At 39.3% G+C, this 21,579-nt stretch overlaps 1 protein-coding gene across 1 annotated transcript; it reads left to right on the forward strand.

Moving 5' to 3' along the window:
• The first annotated feature begins 84 nt into the window (after positions 1 to 84).
• Positions 85 to 21,404, forward strand: LOC116325624 (aminopeptidase Ey-like). Its single transcript, XM_031746580.2, has 21 exons — positions 85 to 364; positions 8,334 to 9,044; positions 9,743 to 9,885; positions 10,169 to 10,305; positions 10,474 to 10,600; positions 10,716 to 10,870; positions 11,562 to 11,675; positions 11,824 to 11,967; positions 12,312 to 12,377; positions 12,559 to 12,624; positions 12,805 to 12,980; positions 13,296 to 13,372; positions 13,524 to 13,657; positions 16,217 to 16,272; positions 16,347 to 16,494; positions 16,604 to 16,695; positions 16,789 to 16,899; positions 17,504 to 17,671; positions 18,509 to 18,649; positions 18,891 to 18,972; positions 19,101 to 21,404. The coding sequence occupies exons 2-21, from the start codon at positions 8,440 to 8,442 to the stop codon at positions 19,251 to 19,253; spliced, it is 2,895 nt and encodes a 964-aa protein (XP_031602440.1). The 5' UTR covers positions 85 to 364; positions 8,334 to 8,439; the 3' UTR covers positions 19,254 to 21,404.
• The last annotated feature ends 175 nt before the right edge of the window (positions 21,405 to 21,579 follow it).

A 21,579-nucleotide genomic window follows, 5' to 3' on the forward strand; every position in this document is an offset into this window, starting at 1 on the left:
CAGGTAAGCTGAGGCACTGGGGCTGTGGTTTATCTGCGTCATATGAAACCTTCATCAGAATGATCAGGACACTCTGTACCTCTGAGGATCGGAGCTCTTTCTGCTCGACCACAATGCAGTGTTGTTGATACAGCCGCATTCTTTCATTCCCCCCTTCCCACTAATTTAGGGATTTTGGGGCATGGAGGAGGTTGTTCCCTCCCTACATCTCTAGGAAAACCTGTCATAGCTCTCGCCACCTCCTACCTCCGTCTCCCAGATGCCGACTGAAGTCTTTAAGCCTGGGATCATTCCAGCTCAACTTGAACGTCTTGTGTGGACTTAATTCCGGGTGAGCGGTGGACATGCAGCTACATAAGGTTTGGTAGGTACTGTTTTCTATATTTTTGGTATAAATCTGACCAAGGACACCAGTCTTGTTGATCCAAGCTTTGTCTTCAACCTAAGAAAAGTAACACTAGTTGTCTTTGTGCAAGTTTTACAGCCATATGGTAAATTGTTGCACTGCTTTTTCCCTTAGAGTTTCTGTGCAGCAAGAAGTTGGTGTAATTGTTCACAAATGTTCCCTGAATGGATCAAAGGCAGACTTTCCGCTGTGAAGTACAGTCTTGTGATGCCGTTTAAGAAAATCCATGACACTTTGAGTTACGCTGCTCTTGCTTAATTTCAAAAGCCAAAGTATGCAACAGCAACTCAGTTTGCAGTGAGTGCAAAGTAAATACTTTAGTAAAGCAGCTGTGAGATAAATCAGTGTTTGGCTTTAGTGGTTTTATTAGTCATCTGTTAACATCCAGCATGGGCTGTTCTCGATGTAAACTCTGCAGCCCCCATAAACTGACTGTAGCTTATCTGTTCAGCGTGGAAGTGAGTAAACACAGAGTTGATAGTGTGGGTCACAGGTTCATGAACAGGTGGAATGATTGCATGAGTGCTAAAAGGTATTTTTACCTTTATATGTCTGAGATAAGTCGAAATTTATTGATGGACAATGATAAATCTTGTTAAAACAGCTGAAGGTTAAAGTGTGATAGGACATGGATGAAGCACACAAAAAAAGTTAATCACATGATAGAAAAAAGACGTTCTTCTGTGGCTCTTCAATAAGAATACACAACACTTGTAGAGGATTGAAGTAGGAGGCCTTTTAAAATCACACCACGAAATACGCCTTGTCACATTGCTTTTTCGTTGTCATTTTATTACTCCATGAAAATATGTAACTTTGCCCTCCCCACGATAAACATTCCCACTCCGGCTCTTGGTTGGCAAAGAGGAACGTGCACGTGATTTTTTCGGATTATATTTCTTATTGACTTGGTCTAAAGTGACTGTAAGAGGATTTATTTGAAAGACTGATGATTAAAATGCATTCCCTGATTGATTTCACAGACATCTGAATTACCTTCCACTGCTGAAATGGGAAAGAATAGCCTTTATAACCTGTTGTATGAAAATTAGATTTCTATTCAACATTGTTTATAAGTTAGTACCAACAAACAAGCCCAGCCTTGTATGTTATAAAGCTTTTCCGTCATTAAAATGTAACACATTGTGTGATTTTGAAGCTTTACGCTGTAATGACAGCAGTACCAATTAAAAAAAACACAGTACATGTTTTATTGTGTAAAAAGATCCCATATGAATGTGACAGGTAAGGCAAATTAAGGAAGAAACAAACACTGTATAAAAGCTGTATTTCATTAAATCTGTATTCTTTCTTATATCCTGCAGGGGGCTACTCCTTTGTTTGCTAAAGTAAATCAGGTAACCTAGAAGTCTATGAGGATATATTGTTTTTATGACTCCAGTATATGTTTTTAAGTCTTATTAAACATCACAAATTAAGGTCCCAACTGCAGTCAAAAAGATTCAGTTTATATCGGGATTGAGAAGTTGCTACCGTATGAGCGTAGTTTCTTTTTCTTGAATAATTCACCTTTGGCATATCTAGTTTTATAACAGCAAGGTGCTGATGTACTCACAGCTCCACAACAGCCCACATGTCACCCTCAATATAAATATGAATAGTCACACAAACACCTCTCAGTGAAATAATCAAACTCATGCTCCCAAACAAGCTTTGTAAATTCCACACGCTGGAAAACATTCAATTTCTGTGACCTACCAAACCCTCGATTGAATATTTATTCAACACAACGCTAATGTCTTCCGAAGCCACAGTTGTAAATTGCATGGGGATCCAATAATATTTTTTGAATTCTTCTTTTTATTTCCATCGATACATTCAGCTCTTGCGGCTTGCTGTTTCTCCATCAGCACCTTTTCTTTGGCGCCTAAGAGGCACTGCTCCATTTCTCTGCCGCTAAAAAGGTATTCCGTTAATAACACAAGAAATAAGCTTTGAAAGAGATATAGACAATAATAATTTGAGTGCATTATTGTTATGTGGCAATTACTGTTCTGTAAAAAAAAATCATCTTACAAATTATAATCTTTCTACATGCTGCTGTGTCTTCCAGCCTGAGCTTCTGTTCCTTTTTTTTTAATAGTCTACAACTATAAGTCAGTCTTTCAAAAACAGTTGGCTTTTAGTTCATTTTTGTTGCATGGGAAAAGCTCAGACATTTGAGAGCACGCTTTCTACGCCAGCTCAAAGAATAACTCTCTGTGCTGGCCCGCAGTATTGCATTCCAGTGTTTGTTCCTCATGTTCTCTACCTGTAGGTTGTTGAGTTCACACACCACTGGCTGCAGTGGGTCTTTGCATACTCAAGGAACACACTGATCTTTTAAATCAATTTATTCTACAAGTGAATTTATGAATGAAGTAAGCGGGTAAGCGTTTATCATGGTTTCCCCTCTCTTGGTCTATAAACATAAAAGCTGCCACATTTTATTGTTTTAGCATTTCACTCCTAAAGAAGCTGAATCATCATGATGTGGATGTTATCATAGCTTTGAACTCACCTTATAATGAGTGTTACAAGCTATCATTACAATGGGCCATGGATTATTATTAACCATCAGTTATAGAAATTGAATAGAAAAATTGTGTATGTTTCTGTTCTGTGTACTATTTGTTTGTATATGTGTCTTTTTGGCTGCTGTTACAACCAAATTTCCCCTTGTGGGACAATTAAAGGATTTTTCTATTCTATTCTATTCTATTCTATTCCTATGTCATTCTTAATTAGATGTGTGTGAGCAAACCGAAGACACAGCTCTGTGTATGTTTAACTGGAGGAGGATACACTTGATCTTTGTTAACACTTCACATCCAAACTAAACTAAGTTAAATAACACAAGCAGAAAGAGTGGCAAGTTCAGACTAAAATTTAGTAGCTCAAAAGGAACAATAGCATCTTAAATAATGATGGTTTAATACACACTTAACACCATGACTCGTTTTCAATCACTTACTAGCTTTTATGACTGATTGGAAAGTTAGTCATTATGGCCTAAGTCAGCTCTTCTAAAATGTAAGCAGATAAAATTGGCTCGGATGTCATCCTGTAATGGGTATCAAATTTAAGTCAAAGTCCAAGTAATAAATGAAACTTTCACACACAGCACTGATGTATTTCTTCGAATACAAAAACAAAAATATTAACCTTCAACTTAAAATATAAACCTCCTCTGAAGAATTTCCTGTTATCATAGTGTTATAATGGTATGATAGATTCCAAGAAATGGTACTTTCTGTATGCAAAACTCCATTCAGCCATCCATTTCTCTTTAAACTTATCCAATTTAGCATTGCAGTGTGCTACAGCCTATCTTAGCTCTCACAGGCCAAAAGCTGGGCTACAAACTGGACTGACTGCCAGGCTGTCACAGGGCTAACACATAGAGAACTGCAGGAGGGAACCAGAGTTTACATGTATAAGCATGAAAACGCCACACAAAAGGCCCAAGCTGGCTGGTGGATTCAAACCCAGGTGACAACGCTAATCACCACACTCCTATCCAACTGCCTTTATTAAAAAAAGATGCGATTAAAAATCATTATAAATAAATGTAAAACACTATATGACAACCTCATATATGGATATAAAATACTATGGTATAAATAGAGAATGAAAAGCCTTCTTAACACAGACAAAGTCATGAGACATTTAACACATCTGTCACGGCGGGGTACGTCGGTGTGTTTTGTTGCACGGACCCAAAAACAGACACAAAAGGCGAGCCTTTATTCTGGCCAAACACATGAACTAAACCAAAAACGAGACCAAGTCTACACGAAGATAAACAGACAAGTTCGTATGACATAAACTAAAACTATGACTTAAACTATGACTTTGACTGTGACTAAAACTGTGACTATGACTAGATAACATGAAGGGAAACAGGCAGACGTCCTGACAACACACAGTAAGAGACAAAGGACTTAAATACGCACACATTAGGTGATATGGGGAAGTGGAGACACATGAGGAAACAGCTGACTAGAATGAACATAATGACGCACAGAAAAATGTAAACCTAAAAACAATGCACATGGAAACCAGACTTTCGAAATAAACAGGTAACATGACGAGACGCAGACATGACACGAACTTGACAACATTGACCATGCAGACATAAAACAAGACATGTAAGACACACTCAGCAACAAGGGGAACTTTAACACAGGGGTGAAGACCCAAGGGAATCTAAATGAACAAAGAAGTACAACTGAGGAACCTAGAAGCTAATACCAAAAGGACTAAAAATAAACAATGAATATAAAAAAACCCAAGAAAACTCAAAGCGCTAGGTTACACAACCCAGGACTGTGACAACTTCATGATGATCCTGTGTTTTAGGACCCTGTGATAAGCAGTCACATGCACATGCTGTCAGACAGGAAGGAAAATTGAGACCGTTCATTATGAAATAAATAACTACATGGTCAAGGTTTTGGTTGGGTACGTCATAAGTGACACAGAGTGCTTTGACTTCAGGTTGTATTCTGTTTGTTTGTTCGCTAGCAGATATAACTAAACTCAATTTCACCGAAGATACCGATAATGTGAGAAGATTCTGAAAGAAAATGGTCTCTTTTCTATCTCTTTACTGTTTAATTGGTAAACAAGGTATTATTACTTCTATTGCCAGTTGTGATGTCTAAATAGTACGGAGGTGATATTGTTACATTACTCTCTTTCATTTCCCCACAAGTCAAAACCTGGTGAAGCAGACAGAACTAATATAAAGATCTTATATTCACTTTGATTTATAACTGTTACCCTGTTACACTTTATGAGCTGTTGTTCCAAGACTCCATAAAACTGGGGATACAAAGTGTTCCATGGAAAGAATCAGCTGTAAATATTGAGAAATTATTGATAACAGGTTCATTGGAGTGTTTTTATGATGTCATGGCATATCTACCGGTGTAGAGGTGAAGACAGTCCAGTCTCCTACTGTTAAATATTAATGACACAAATGGAAATGAATTAATGACAAAGTGAAGTGGGAATGGTTACTACATGGAAATATATATATGGAATGCTTAAAGCCAAAATGGACAGTCCAATATTAAAAAGGAGCTCAAATAAATACCTGAGGCATCCTTTAATATACTGCAAGTACCAGTTAATACTGTTTCTTTTTTTTCCTCCTGTGTTTCCAGTCTTTGTGCTAAGCTTGGCCTACCTATAGGTTTGTTCCCTGCACGCACATAAGGACATGGGGTAACGGAGATTTTGAAGCCACTTGGCCCGGCCTGTAGAGGACTTAGCACAATCCTGTCGAGAGCTGACAATATATCTACTTACTTTAGCATTTTAGCAACACATTTTGTGTTTTGTGTAACATGCTTTTGAGTCTTCTTTTAACCCTGTTTTAATTATTGTGCAGTTCTTGCTTCATATAAGGGTAAATGTCACTTTTTGCACTGTATACATTTTGTGTTCTTTGTCTTTGTTTTCTCTCCTGTCCTCTTTGTATTGTTTTAGACTGTTTTCTGTAAAGCATCTTGTGACTCTTGTCTGTGAAAAAAAATTGTTTCTTTGTTTGCTAACTGGCCACTGGCCCAATTTCATGTTTACTGTACACACATGAGCATTGTGTCAGTTTCTTTACCTCTTGAAAAGAAAGTGAACAGGGCATATTTACCAAAATGCTTTTGAGTTTAGATCATTATAAGGCAAGATTACAGTCTTTGGAAGTGTATGATAATATTCATAGAGGTTGTGACAGAAAAAAAAAATCCTTTTTCAGCAAAGACGTCACAAAAGGTCATGGCGATAAGACAGGATTCTGTGGATTTGTGGTGAAGAAAAGCAAGAATGTGGACAGTGAGCTGCAACTTCCTGAGCTAAAGTTAAGGTGGTGTTGGGAAGGAGTAGGTTTGTGTGATTATAGGCCTGAAAGACAGGATGATATGAATAAATGACATATGGTGAAAACAACTCATTGGAAAGGCATTCTTGTTTACAAAGAGGCTAAATGACTGTGACTTTTGCAGGTAGTGCAGGAAAACCTGTTGGTTGCCTGATAAAAATACAGAGAATTCAGAGTGAAGAGTTGAACCATTTGATGCAAATAATGTAGGGAGATAGGATGCACTGGTCTGCATGCAGAGTGCTTTATGATACTGATGAGGCAAGGAAGAGACATAGCTGGAAGGTAATGTAACAGAACAAGCTGAACTGGATTGGCAGCTATGAAGTGTTCTTTGTCACGTCAAAAGGAATAACAAGAACTGCGATGACACTTTTGATCTCAGCAACGGCTTTTGGTAAAATTAGAAAGAATTCAGAGTCGAAGCTGGACACATGCTGCTACTTCCTAACCAAACAGGAGTTAACTAGAAGGAATACAGGAGCTACACGTCTCGTTGTGTGTAGGTGACGTTTTAAAAATAACAAGAACTTCTTCTCATTATCTCTGACTCATTTAAAATATCACTGCTAGAGTTTTAGGCATACATGACTGCAATTTTGGTTACAAAAACAAAAAGGTCAATTTTGGGTAATGTCTGAAATTTGGAATGACAGAAGAACCCCAATTGGGTACTACCTGGATTCAGGTAGAAGTTGGATTTGTGGGCTTTTTTCTAGGGTTGGTACTTGACTGGATCACCTTTCCATTTTCTGACCATAGACAGTAGACAGGTTAAAAGCTGGACGTAGCCACGGTGATATTACCCACTGGTCTAATTTTTGCTTTTTGAACATGTATTGTTATCTTTTTGGCCACTGCCACATTTTGTAGCCATAACTTACCTTGTATGGATGAAAGAGTGGTGTTATTTGTCATATAAATTTAGCAAGCTGCATTTATAAACTGTATGGGTGCAAGGCACAGACAGATATTGGTCTAAGAAGTACTACGGGCTCATTAAACACTAGAATTTTATTCAAACTGAAGCAAAAATTTCTTAGGCGGTCTTTAACTTGCAGCAAATGATGATATCAGTCAGGTAATCCATTAACAACAGAGTGAAAAGGTCCAGTTTAATTAATCAGCTTCAAGTGATACCCGCAAGAACTGCAGTTTTTCCCCACTTGCACACTGGCTTCATTTTTTATCTTCAGAGGTTGACAGAGATTGACTTTGACCCAAACTACCCCAACCATCAATTACAGCAGACCGTTCCTCCCTTTTCCTCCCGTCCTGTTTTCTCCAGCTCGGTGATCGAATAGCACTGATGTTTTGAAAGTGTGGGAAAGCGGAAGAGACTCAGAAAATAGAACAGGAATAGTTTGAATTCACCCACAGAAAAGCTAAAGGCACTCAAAAGATGAGCTCCAGCTTAATGCTTCATTATTCAGCATCCTGCCTTTGTGACAATATTTACCCCCAATATTTCTCAGATGATTTTTTTTTAACGTTATAGTACCACTGACCATTTACGTTGTGATACATAAAGTTGTTTTTCATTGATTGATCGACTTGTGATGCTGAAACGTTTTTGTTTTGCATGAGACCAGCGCCTAACACCAAAGCCAAGAAGTCTGAGTAACAACACCTTCAACCCTTAGGTGTCTTTTTCAGTGTTTAATCCGCTGCCTGCAGGATGAGAAATAATGAAACATGTTTTTCAAGTAGTACTACTGAGAACTGTTTTATGAGCCCCATGTTGTTATGAGCCACCTTTATGGAATGTAATTATGAATTTAAAAGTAAAATGTTTTTTTTTTACAGATTTTTTTTTGTTCACACAAAGTGAAGTGCTGTTTGGAGAGCAGTTTGGAAGTCTGGTTTTATAATGAATCACAGAAATGGAATGATTTATTAATGTTACATAATTCTTTCAAAACAGTAACTATGAAGCTACATGGCTTGTTAAGCATCCCTGACAACTTATTACAAAAAATAGAGATGCCAAGTTATAGATTAAATGGCTGAGGTTTTCTTGTTTTTCCTCTTTTTTTTCGGCAGGTGCCATGTAAATAGCTCACCCATTAACTGAGAAGGAGGAGTTCTGCTGTGCTGACATAAACAGACTGAGATCCCTCTGATTCCTGCATTAACCTTCTGATCAGACATGGGGAAAGTCTACTACATAAGTAAAAATGTGGGCCTCGGGATGTTTGTACTTGCGATCTGTGGACTGGCTACAATTATAGCTCTTTCTGTTGCCTACGACAAGGAAAAGTCCAAGAATCAAGGTAACGTAGGAGATGGAGCATCAGATAGCACCAGTACAACTACACCCAGCACCACCCCTGACACCCCAAAGGAACCCTGGGACCACTACAGACTTCCAGATTCCCTCATCCCCGTCTCTTACAATGTGACCCTGTGGCCACGACTGAAGCCCAATGCAGAGGGCTTGTACATCTTCACTGGACATTCAACAGTAATTTTTAACTGTGTGAAAGAAACAGACCTCATCATCATCCACTCCAAAAAACTCAACTTTACTACCTTCTTTGGGCATCATGCTAAACTGAGCAGCCAGGCTCACACCCCAGTGCCCACTATACTGAATTCTTGGCTTGTGAAGAAAACTGAGTTTCTGGTTATTCAGCTAGGCAGCAGATTATCCGCGGGAGCATCCTATTCACTTTACACAGAATTTCTCGGGGAGCTGGCGGATGACCTGGAGGGCTTTTACAGGAGTGAATATATTGAGGATGGCGTAAAGAAGTAAGACTTGTCAACACATTCTTATTCCAGGGTGTCAAATACTGCTGTTCTATCAGATGCTGGTGGTGAGATATTGGGTTCTTTTTGGAGAGCAAAAATGTCAGCGTTAGGAGGTTGCAATCACAGAGCTGTCAGACAGGTAACCACTGTTAGCTTTATGTTTTGAACATGTTCTCTGCTCATGGTTTTACTCACTAGCTATGTTTCAAGGTCAAGATTAAGGTCATATTTGTTATTTAACATGCACTTTTCTATTATCGCAAGAATTTCTACTCCTTCCAGTGGACGGGTCAGATTTGAGTGAAAGTTGCAGAATGAGTATGTGGAAGTCATATTTGTCATTCTCAGTAGATTGCAGTTTTCATCACTTTGTGCAATACAGCCAGTCAATCAAAAGAATACATATCACTTTTTTCTTTTTGTACTTCACACAATACAGTAACTTGTGAATTATGATTGTTAGCTGGATGAATGACTGCATTATTGATATTCTGATTTATTTAATATGTGATGATTTGTGTCTAATATTTAGTGAATGACATGCAAACACCAAAGGAGACTGTGTATAATTTTAAGATGCCAGTGTCTGTGATAAAGCCGCAGTATTATTTGCTTAATGTTTCTCTTGGTCAGTTTTTGAAGGCTTTTGGTTTGTTGGTGAATGTTTTGCATTAATGTTTATTTCCAATGTTTTGCAGAGTTGTTGCTACCTCACAAATGCAGGCAACGTACGCCAGGAAAAGCTTTCCTTGCTTTGACGAACCAGCCATGAAAGCAGTCTTTACTGTCACGATCATTCACTCACGAGACACTGTGGCTCTGTCCAATGGCAAGGAAAAGGGTTCGTTGGATAAACAAAATCATTTCAGTTTTTTTTATTTTTTTCAGTCCAAATGGAAACTGTAAAATGGAAAAACAAGCTCAAAATGAGAATAGATATCATGTTGTAAATAGTAGGTATTGTAACTGCTTCATAAACCGGTGACTGTAGAAAAGCCAATGACTGTTTTCTACAGTCATTGGTTGTAACTAATCAAACACCTTGTCCAAGTTATTAAAGTAAATAAGCAACTAAACACTGTTAATGCTAACAGAGTGTTTAATATTTTTCTCTGCCTGCACAGAAACGTCAGAGGCTGTCATTGACGGTGTGGATGTCAAAATTACAACATTTGAGCCCACGCGGAAAATGTCAACATATCTACTGGCATTTATCGTCAGCGACTTTGTTCCCATTGAGTCAAACCAAAATGATTTATTGGTAAGAAACCTGGATTACATATTCACTTAAATCACCAGTGAGGCCAGGATCCAAAAAAATTTCCCAGCTCATGTTTTCCCAAATATGATCTTGGAAAATTAAAATGCGCATGAAATGGTAAGGAGCACCATTTATTTTGGACTCAAAGATTTAAATAACTTTTTGCAGATTCGAATCTGGGCTCGGAGAAAAGCAATAGATGATGGGCAGGGGAACTATGCTCTCAATGTTACAGGACCCATCCTGAGGTTTTATGAGCATTACTACAACACATCATACCCTCTCTCCAAGTCAGGTAGACCATTTTGCTGTGACATATAACAGATATATGATTAATTAACATTATTATAAATTATTTCATTTCAATGATCTCCCTGAGCACAGCATTTTATAACCCTTCGTCTCCACAGATCAGATCGCTTTGCCCGACTTCAATGCTGGAGCAATGGAGAACTGGGGTCTGGTCACATACAGGGAAACGGCCCTGCTCTATGACCCCATCCTTTCCTCCACTGGAAACAAAGAGAGGGTCTCAACTGTGATTTCCCACGAACTCGCACACATGGTATAGCATTGTTTTTTTAACCCAGACGGTCACTTTTCTCAAAGCTTTAGATAACACAAACTAATCGTGGCGATCGTGGCTCAAGAGTTGGCAGTTCGTCTTGTAATTGGAAGGTTGCCGGTTTGAGCCCTGGCTTGGACAGTCTCGGTCGTTGTGTCCTTGGGCAAGACACTTCACCTACCGCCTACTGGTGTTGGCCAGAGGGGCCGATGGTGCGATATGGCAGCCTCGCTTCTGTCAGTCTGCCCCAGGGCAGCTGTAGTTTGCCTCCACCAGTGTGTGAATGAATAGTGGAATTCTTAAGCGCTTTGAGGGTCTCGAAAAGCGCTATATAAACGCAATCCATTATTATTAAAGCAACATTAGATTATGAAATGAACTTGATTTCATAATCTAGTCTCCCTCCTTCACTCATCAAGTACTGTAAAAATAAATGTACTTGTGTTACTCCCTTTTGCAAAAGCAGATGACAAATCATGACAGTGGAGTAATTTCACCCTGCTCTCGACACATAATAACAGATGTGAAATCCTGTGGTTTGAAATTGTTTAATTCCCTGCTGATTCGGTTATTGTGTTGCTTGGATGTGACTGATAGTGCTAATGTTGGCCAAAGTCTAAGTTCATGGAAACGTTAATTCCCTGGTCATGGCAGAAATGCTCATCTGTTTACTCCTCATGTGTTTATTTAGTGGTTTGGAAATCTGGTAACTCTGCGATGGTGGAATGACTTGTGGTTAAACGAGGGGTTTGCATCATATGTGGAGTACCTCGGAGTCGACTACGCCGAGCCCACCTGGAACATTGTAAGAGACATGCTTGCATCTCCACAGACAGCAAAGTTCAATGCAGTTCTTAACAGATGTACACTTTTGTGTCACAGAACAGTAACCTTTCACAGATGTTGTTGGCTTATAAAACCTACCCTGGTTCTCTTTCTCTGCTTGGCTGCAGAAAGATCACATCATCCTTTATGATGTTCAGAAGGTGTTTGCTGTGGATGCCTTGGCCTTCTCTCACCCACTGTCACGTGGAGAAGAGGAAGTCACTGAGCCCGCTCAGATCAGTGAAATGTTCAACACTATCTCTTACAGCAAGGTCTGCTCCTCTGATAATTTTACACAATATTTTATGCAAGTTGATTCACAGAAATAAAGTATATATTCTACAATTTCACCCACATTTGCAGACAATATAGCCAGATTTGAAGCCCATATGATTTTAAACTGTCATGTTTATTTAATTATATTACTTTGTATTCAGCTAATTTGCAGTAAAAGGCTCAGTTTTCCCAGTTTACTCAGGCTTCCTGCGTCTGTGTGATTCACATCACACCATCAGGACAGCACCTCGTTTTAATGTTTGCTTTGGGATTTGTGGAAAATCCCTTTCCGTTATGAGAAATTCAAGCTCACCAAATTCTGGCGGTTTGTTTTTCCAAGGGTGCAGCAGTGCTAAGGATGCTGTCAGAGTTTCTCACCGAGCCTGTGTTTGCTAGAGGACTCAGTGTGAGTATATCGTCACTTCATCTCTGCTGCCATAGTGTGTATGCAACTGTCAGCAGACTTGGAATTAATGATGCTATGTCTGTGGTTATTTAAGCCAAAAAAAGTTTCCTTGTAAATTCACACTATTTTCCTTTCCTCGTGATCGCATCATATGATCCTCTTCTCCTTTTTGTGTCTTCAGTCTTACCTGAACACATTCGCTTTTGGTAACACTGTATATACAGACCTGTGGGATCACCTCCAACAGGTTAGTTAACCTGCATGACTTCACTGGTATTGTGTTTTTTGGGTGTGTGTGTGTGTAATTATCTTAATTTCCTGCTACACCTGTGTGTGTGTGTGTGTGTGTGTGTGTGTGTGTGTGTGTGTGTGTGTGTGTGTGTGTGTGTGTGTGTGTGTGTGTGTGTGTGTGTGTGTGTGTCGTCAGGCAGTTGAAAACACACCAGGAATACATATTCCACACTCTGTCGAAGAAATCATGAACCGCTGGACTCTCCAGATGGGCTACCCAGTGGTCACTATTGATACCCGGACAGGAAGTATCACACAGAAACACTTCCTGTTGGATCCAGACTCTACAGTGGACAGACCCTCTCAGTTCAAGTAGGAAACTGTTTAACCTTGTGGTGCAAGTTCCACACAGATGAGAAATGAAGGGATTTAGGCTGCACTTACACATGTGTGCTTTAGGCTCCTGTTTCTCATTCACTTTGAAGGGGCTGATGTCGTGTGTTGCTGACATGAGATGTGACTCTGATTTGTTTGTGTTGCTTCTGCTGAAGTTGATCTTTTTCAGACAGCAGCCAATAAGAATCTGATGTATTAATCCAGTGTAGCCACTAGCAGTGAAATCGTAATATGGAAATGACAAACAATAAATTATCTTTATTCTTTTCCCGTTATGTTTTTTCTGTCTAGTTACACCTGGTATGTCCCTATCAAATGGATGAAGACAGGTGTGGAGCAGCCACAATACTGGCTCCTTCAAAAAACAGGTCCACTCATATTAACATTCATGGTGCTGTATTAGTTCTGCATACAGACTAAAAAAACCCAAGACATTTCCTGCTAGATTAGTTGGTTCAACCACAGCTCATTAAATTAATTAAATCTGCTGCGTGTTATTCTTTTCCTTTTTTTAACTAGACACTCACATTCCGATGAGCGTGTCAGGAGAGGACTGGGTACTCGCAAACACAAACGTATCCGGATACTTCAGGGTGAACTACGATCCTGATAACTGGGACCGTCTCCTTTCCCTGCTCAACACCAACCACCAGGTGAGTCACAAGCCATTTCCTGTTTGTGCTTTATGTCCACATTTAGATGGTATGACAGCTAAAGACTGTACAACGGCTATTCAAACAACCAAAACTGGATGGGATAGGTGCATATATTTGTGTCAGAGAACCTTTTAAATAAAAATAAAACCAAACTAAACTAAAATAATTTAAAAAAAAGTTGTTTTTTTTTAAAGAAACATATTTACTCCAACTATATCTATGAACTTCCCCTAGTTTCTGTTACCTATGTTCAAGGTCGGTTTGTGCTGGATTGGGTCAGTGACAAAGACTCTCTGCTGTGACTGGTTATTATACTCTTAGCTATATCTTACACTTTCCCGACAATAGCACTGCAGCCCTGAACTTTTACAGATACCAACTGATAAAGGTCTGGGCACTCTTGAACCAGTATTAGCCGGTCTTCAATCTGCCCCTGGGTCAAATTCTGTGTGTCATCTTATTGCACTGATATGAAAATAGCACAATTGTGTATTTAACAGTATCAAGTGAGAATCACGTGTGCTGCCTCCTGTTAAGGCTCTCCAGACTCCTTTGCCTGAAGCAAACACAGTATTATCAGTAGTATGAATGTACTTCAAGGTTATTTTTTCCTGCTATCCTTCATGTGAGAAAGGATAATTTGGAAGATATCTGGATCTATGTCTTATGAATTTGACTGAGGTTCGTGTGTTTAAATGGCTTAAGGCAGACGGCACCAGACTAGGCAAAGAATCTTAAAAACACAATAACTGCACAAAAACTCCAAGTTAAAAGTAAAAGTCTTAGCAGAAAAAAAAAACCTGGTACAATCTATAAATTTTTGCCAAATTTACACACTGAGCTGTAGACAATTTGAACTGCTTTCAGTATGTGTAACTCATGTTTTTGACTAAATTTTTACTTTGAGTGCACCGATCAAAGTTTGCTGTGGAAGACAAGACAAGAGCTGAGTTTGTTACATTTCAGAAATGTATCAGCTGTCAAATGTTCATATTTGCTGCTTTTTCTGTCAGTTATTTGAGCTCTGAGACTACACTCACTGGCCACTTTGTTGAGTACACCCGTTCTGCACGATAATGCAACTCTCAGATCCACAGCCACATGGGATTAACTCTTTGCATTTAGGCATGGTGGAAATAGAACCGAGCACCTAAATGGGGAAAAAAGGCGATTTAAGTGATTTTGAGAATGGCATTGTGACACACGACCCAGAGATGGACACTTCTGCGTTTGACAGTTCAACAGTGCTTTATTTACAATTCTGATTTCCCCTGCGGTTTCTGGCTCCTGCCCCGGATGCAGCCACTCCATCACTCCCGTTGTCCCTCTCGCTCCTTCTCACTGCAAGACATAAGAAAAGTCTCTCCTCATCAAGTCAGTTCCAGGCACCTATTCCTTCCCGCCTCCACGCCGCCCTGTGAGGTCACTGCGTCTCCCCTCCTCTGCAGCAGGCCAAAGACCACGCCCCTGCCAAAGGCATGCTTGTTGGTTTCAGTTGGGCTGGTCTGAGTGTTTCAGAAACTGGTGATCTACTGGGATTTTCCCACACAACCATCTCTATGATTTACAGAGAATGGTCAGAAAGAGAAAATATTCAGTGAGCAGTAGTTCTCTGGGTGAAAATGCCTTGCTGATACTAGAGGGTGATGTCCAGGCTGCTTTGAGATCGAAAAATAACAGAAGAGCATCTCTGAATACACACAAAACACATTGAACCTTGAAACAGATGGGCTAAAGAAGCAGAAGACCAAACTTGGTACCGCTACCATCAATTAGGAACAGGAAACCGAGGCTACTATTTGCACCAAAATTGGACAAAAATGTTTTTTTGATCTGAGTCTTAATTTCTGCTACAGTATTCAGATGGTAGGGACAGAATTTGTGATGAACAACATGAAAGCATGGATCATGCTGCCTTGGATCAACTGTTCAGACTGGTGCTGGTGGTATGAGCTTGTGGTGGTGTGAGGGATTTTTTCTTGGCACATTTTGGGCCCAGCAGAAGCAACCAAGCGTTATTGAAATGCCACAGCTTACCTGAGTATTGCTGCTGACAATGTCTATCCATTTCCTCATGGATCCTTTCTGCAGTATAAGACACCAATTTACAAAGCTGAGATCATCTCAAATTGATTTCTTTAACATGACAATGAGTTCATAGTACTTTTTAGGTTGGTACCCAAGCGTCTAGGGTGTAAAATCACAATTAGTCACAATCTAAGTCATCCAGACTACCCTTCAGTGGCAAAGCAATTTGAAAAACCAAGCAGTCAAGTCAACAATCTCACTTTTAGCTACCAGGCAACCTTTGTGAATGCCTTTTCAGTTGCTGGAGTGCAAAACAAACAAACGCATGAGAACAGAGAGTCCTTCCAGCTGATCTGATAAAGCCAAAGGTTTCAGAGCTTTAACTGACAGAAATATGTTGGCTTTGTTCAATGGCATTTTTCATATTGCATTTTCAGTGTATTACATTTCATAATTTTAAATGTTAAATTAAATTGTTTTGTCTTATACTCTTTGTTGCCTTTGTATGTGACTTTTTTTTTCTTTCAGGCTGTATCAATCATCAACAGGGCACAGATTATCGATGATGCATTCAATTTAGCAAGGTAAAGAAAAATAAATCTTAAGTTAAAGTATTAAACGGATATATGTTAAAAAGCATTCATTTCTCTTTCCCCAGAGCCAAAATAATCAGCACGACACTGGCTCTGAGAACTACCAAATACCTGTCCAAAGAGCGAGACTACATCCCCTGGGAGTCAGCTTTGACAAACCTCAACTACTATATTCTCATGTTTGACCGCAATGAAGTCTACGGAGTTTTGCAGGTTAGCCCTACTTTAGTTTACATGCTAATTATTATTCTTGCCTATTGTGAGTGTTTAAAGTAAAATAGTCAAGTGACAGGAAAAAAACTAACTCTAACTCTTATTTTAGGCATACCTTAAGAAACAAATACAACCTCTATTTGAGCATTTCAAGACAATTACATCTAACTGGACCAGAGTACCTACAGGACACACTGACCAGTAAGGGCTCTTTTAAACACAGATTTTTGATATAAAATCAAAAAGTTAAGATTTTGTATATATTGTTTGTCTCTGTAAACTCTTTTTTCTCAGGTATAATCAGATTAATGCTATTGGGATAGCATGCAGTGCGGGAGTGGAAGGCTGCAGGGAGCTTATAAAAAGCTGGTACAGAGAGTGGATGAAAAATCCAAGTCGCAACCCGTGAGTACAAAATAGTTTCAATCTGTTCTTTTGAGCCTATGAAAGTTCTCATACAGGTTTAAGGCTTTTATATCCGTCTTTTAGTACACAGTCTATGGTCAGAATATGTGAGTTTTTGGAAATTGTTAGAAATCTAGGCAGTGACAGGTGTTTTCAGGGTTAGGCGGTTATGATGCAGCTCATAACCAGCAACATGAAGTGGAGATTGACACCACAGACTTTAGAAACAAGAGCTGTAATTCAAATTAATGCATCTTCTTAGCTACAAATCCAGCAGATCATGACATGCAAGAAGATATGTCACTCCCATGCCAACCTCAGGCATGCCACACTGACAATTTGCAAGTAAGTCCAAAGACTCTTGCACTGCCCACTGCAAGAGCAGTAAGGAATTTAGAGGGGTGTGAGAACAAATATTTTTATCATCTGTCATAATTCAGACCTCTTAAATTTGACTGCTGAACTGTTTACAAAACTGTTAACTAGCTAGCGACCTATATGCCAAGTATGTCTGTGTGTGTGCATTCAGAGAAACAGAGAGGAGAGGGAGAGGAGTGAGCTAGTGTTCTAGGATTCATTGCATAATCTTCTTTATGTTCACCAGGATCCATCCTAACTTGAAAAGCACAGTTTATTGCTACGCCATAGCATTTGGTGGTGTGGCGGAGTGGGACTTTGCGTGGAGCATGTTCAAGAATGCTACTCTGGCATCTGAAGCTTCCAGGCTCAGGTCCGCACTGGCCTGCAGCAAAATACCTTGGCTTTTAAACAGGTGTGTTGTGGAAGTATAGTAATGTATTAGCAGTGTAAATGCTTTTCAAAGAAGCTAAACTGGTTGTTTATTCAGAATGAAACTCAATAATATATTGAGTATTTGAACGCAGAGAAAGAGCAATTATAGCAATTACCTCTTAATGACAGAACCATTAAAAACAGTAAATCTAACACTGTGAACTGGTTCTGAAGAGATTCACATCACAGCAGAAAAACAAGTGCTGTCCACATTGGTTTGTACTCTATTTACCACCCATCATGGTGCTATCTAAACAGTACTATTTTAATTATATCCTCGCAAACAAATAAATCCTGCTTGTGGACGCTGGCCACCAAACGTGTTTTTATCTTGTCTGGGATGAGTTTGTTTTTATGCAGTCCCATAAACTCATCAACAAATGCACGGTAATTCATTTTTAATCAGTTTGTCAGTTCAAGCAGTAAGCAAGTGAGGGGGTTACACTCCCTAAGGACCCCTTTCCAAATAATGATGGTGGCCAGGCAAATTAAAGAAAGCCTGTAGCAGCCCCCCCACGCCCCCAAGATATTAAGCTGTGTGTTATTGCCTATAAATGTGCTATAATGTTGTTAAATATTAAGGTGGTCACAATTCTAAAAAATAGTTCCCATGTACCATTAATGCTACTTTATCTCCTGGTCTCTGGTTGTTGATTCCCTCCCTTCTAGTTTAGTGCTGCATAAATAAAACTGAATTAAACTGAGCAATATCTATAGCAGGCATTATAAATCGTGCAGTCACAACTTTGAATGATCTCAGAAATTTTCCATTTTCCCTCGGAAATAATCGTTGTATGTGGGTATTTTGTTGACCCAGGTATCTGGAGTACACACTAGACCCAGCTAAGATCCGTAAGCAAGACGCCACCTCTACCATCCAGAATATCGCCCGAAATGTTGTGGGGATGCCGCTAGCATGGAACTTCGTCAAAGCTAGATGGAGTTACATCTTCCAACAGTGAGAGCTCTCTCCTTTTGTTTCTAAATAGTCAGTACTCTAAAGGTTATCATTAAAGACAGAAAAGAATTTTAAAAGCTGAATCCACAGTCAGAATTAAGTAGTAATCACATTTCTTTAGGTGCAAATCCTGCTGGGTTTTTTTCACTTACTTGCTCAGTTTGAGTTTTCAAGCATGACTACCTACCTATTCATAATTCCTTCTGCTGAACTACAGCTTTTTTTCCTTTTCTTTTTTTAGATATGGAAAAGGATCATTTTCCTTCTCTAATCTTGTCAGTGGAATCACACAGAGATTCTCTACAGAGTATGAGTTACAGGAGGTATGGAGCCAACAAAACCACAACCACACAGAAAAACACAGAATTTCCCTTTGGGCATATGGGAGAAAATAAATACAACGATTGCTAAAATTCTGATTTTGTCTGTTTGTATTTGCTTCCCTCTCCAGCTTAAAAGATTCAAAGAAGAAAATCTCAGTGTTGGCTTTGGTTCTGCCACCATGGCCCTAGAGCAGGCCATAGAGAAAACAACGGCTAACATCAAGTGGGTGACAGAAAACAAAGCTGAAGTGCAGCAGTGGTTTGCTCAGGAGTCCACGTGAGAACACCAAAGCCACCACAGTCCTTTTTTCAGTACTGACAGTGATATGTAATTAATGGAAATCACTATAATCATCGGAAACAACAAAAGCCTTTTCTCTTGACAAATGCACAAGGACTGTTTAACTGTTGTCACACAATAGCCCACTTAACATCAGCTTTAGTGCAAGGGAAGGGAAGAGACCAAGACAGCGTGTTCGTTTTCTACATATTTTACATTTTTTAAGTTGATGCTTATCATGATTTATACTATTACCTAAGGCAGTAAATTTGATGTAGAGCAGTAGTGGCAGAGATTAATGGCAGCAATTCTACAAGTGGTTAAAATCTGTTGACGACAGCTGTTTTCATGCATGTGCTTGAACTTTCCTAGACACACAGAGGTGCATGGGAGAAATGTCTGATGTGGTGGGATCAGACATTAAACAGTCTCTATCCTGCCAACTTCCTAGACAAAGTGCATATGATGTGCGGTTGAAGCCATGCTAGAATTATATTTATAATAGTTCACTGAATTACAGCAAGTGCTGACCACTAAACACAATAAAGTATTTCCAGAAGTAAGAGCACATCTAAAGTTGTGTACTTCCTGTCACCTGTGAGAAAGGACAGCTTTAGAAAAATGACCTCATTCACAAAATTTTAATTTTATATTGCTCATCATCATTTGATCATTTGCTTCCATCATGTGACATCATGTGTCACACCAACACTGTCCTCCTCATTCACTGCATCCATAAACCTCCTCTATGCTTTTCTTCTTCTCCTGCTGCTTAGCAGCTCTATATTCGACATCCTTTGTCCAATATATCCATTATCCCTCCTCTGTACATGCCCAAACCATCTCAGCCTTCCTTCTCTAACTTTACAACACCAACCAAAAATAAATGGTCATAGAAAGAATAGTACCTGTGGACACCTTTTAGGTGAAGGGTTTCAGGCATGGCTCCCTGAGAGGAGACTTGCGAACACCTTGGTGGCCCTCCTGAAGAGCTGGAGGAGGGGCCTGGGGGTTTATGCTTCAGCAGCTACACTGTAACCGCAGACCCATCTGAAATTCTATAGCCTAACCTGTGTCATAACTGGATGTGCATCTTCCCAGAAATGTAACTACACATCAGGCTGATGCAGCTCACAGCTATTGAGATTGTCCAGTTCAGCACGATTCCTCCCATGCATTTCTGGCTACTTTTCCACTACAGTTTTTGAATTTATCAGCGAAAGAATAACGTGTCAATACAAGAAATAATGATCATAGCACCAATGTAAGGGCTCACAAACTTCAGCAAATTGTTGCAGGGAGATTGCTAAAACTATCGGAATGGACGTGAAGGAAGGTCCAAAGAAGTGGTCACGTTTGCCTCAGAAACAAAGAGTGAGGGGAAAAAGTCCCAGTATTTTATTAATATCTATAGGCTGGCAGATAGGACCACAAAAGTAAATGTCAGCACCTACAAACTGTTTCAGGGATAATCATTTTATTAATCAAGTTTAATTTTTTTAAACCATCATCATTCTCAAGAAGACATTTTGGAAAGGTGTGGGTTTTCTAATTTCCTCCTCAGATACTGTTGTTTTATTTTCCTTAGTTGCCAAATTCATCAGCTTCTTTGCTTTCCTTACAACAGCTTCATGCCTCCTCCATGATTCCCATTGAGATAAACAATTTTCTTCCTTACAAAGAGAGGTGACAACATGCAGATAACAAACACAAACCCATCAGTTTAAAATCATTCTGATTCTTCAGATGTTTCCCCACACTCGTGTTTATCAATAAGAATCACTTATCCTGATTCATAACCCAGTCAGACCTGTCTAACAATCAGGCAAAGATCTCTTACCTGGATCTGATTCATGAAGGTGTGTGATGAGGGCGCCCTCAGTTACTGTGCTCCTGTTCTTTGGAACAAGCCGGCTGCTGACCTGAGATCAGTTATATCTGCGCAGACATTCAAAAACAAACTCCAAATCTCTTTGTTCACACAGGCTTACACTCAGTAACTAAGCATGTTTTTATCTTCTGTGTTAAGCACACTGAGCTTACATATATACATATTTTCCAAAGTTCATGTGTGAAAACAGCTTGCCTTTAATCCAAACTTCATGTCACATTTCAAACTGATTCGTATGAATAAAGTTGGATTTGTACCTATTGTTGGTGTGTTTATTGCAAACAGGCAGTAACTATAGATTCATCTTTTCTTCCCATCATTGTTTACTGACATTTTCTGCAGCTTTTAAGTTTTTAGTTATAGTGGATGGGTTTACATTTAGAATAATAGTACATGTTGTTTTACACAATTTGGCTTTTTTAAACTTAATTATTAA

This window comes from Oreochromis aureus, linkage group 1, assembly GCF_013358895.1.
Source record: "Oreochromis aureus strain Israel breed Guangdong linkage group 1, ZZ_aureus, whole genome shotgun sequence".
In the NCBI taxonomy this organism is placed as follows: Eukaryota; Metazoa; Chordata; class Actinopteri; order Cichliformes; family Cichlidae; genus Oreochromis; species Oreochromis aureus.

Bases quoted from the DNA above. Each gene is read 5' to 3' on its own strand.
- LOC116325624 (XM_031746580.2), top strand. From the start codon at position 8,440: ATGGGGAAAGTCTACTACATAAGTAAAAATGTGGGCCTCGGGATGTTT. The intron at 9,886-10,168 runs GTTCGTTGGATA...CTGCCTGCACAG, and splicing joins GTCCAATGGCAAGGAAAAGG to AAACGTCAGAGGCTGTCATT. The intron at 18,973-19,100 runs GTATGGAGCCAA...TTCCCTCTCCAG, and splicing joins CAGAGTATGAGTTACAGGAG to CTTAAAAGATTCAAAGAAGA.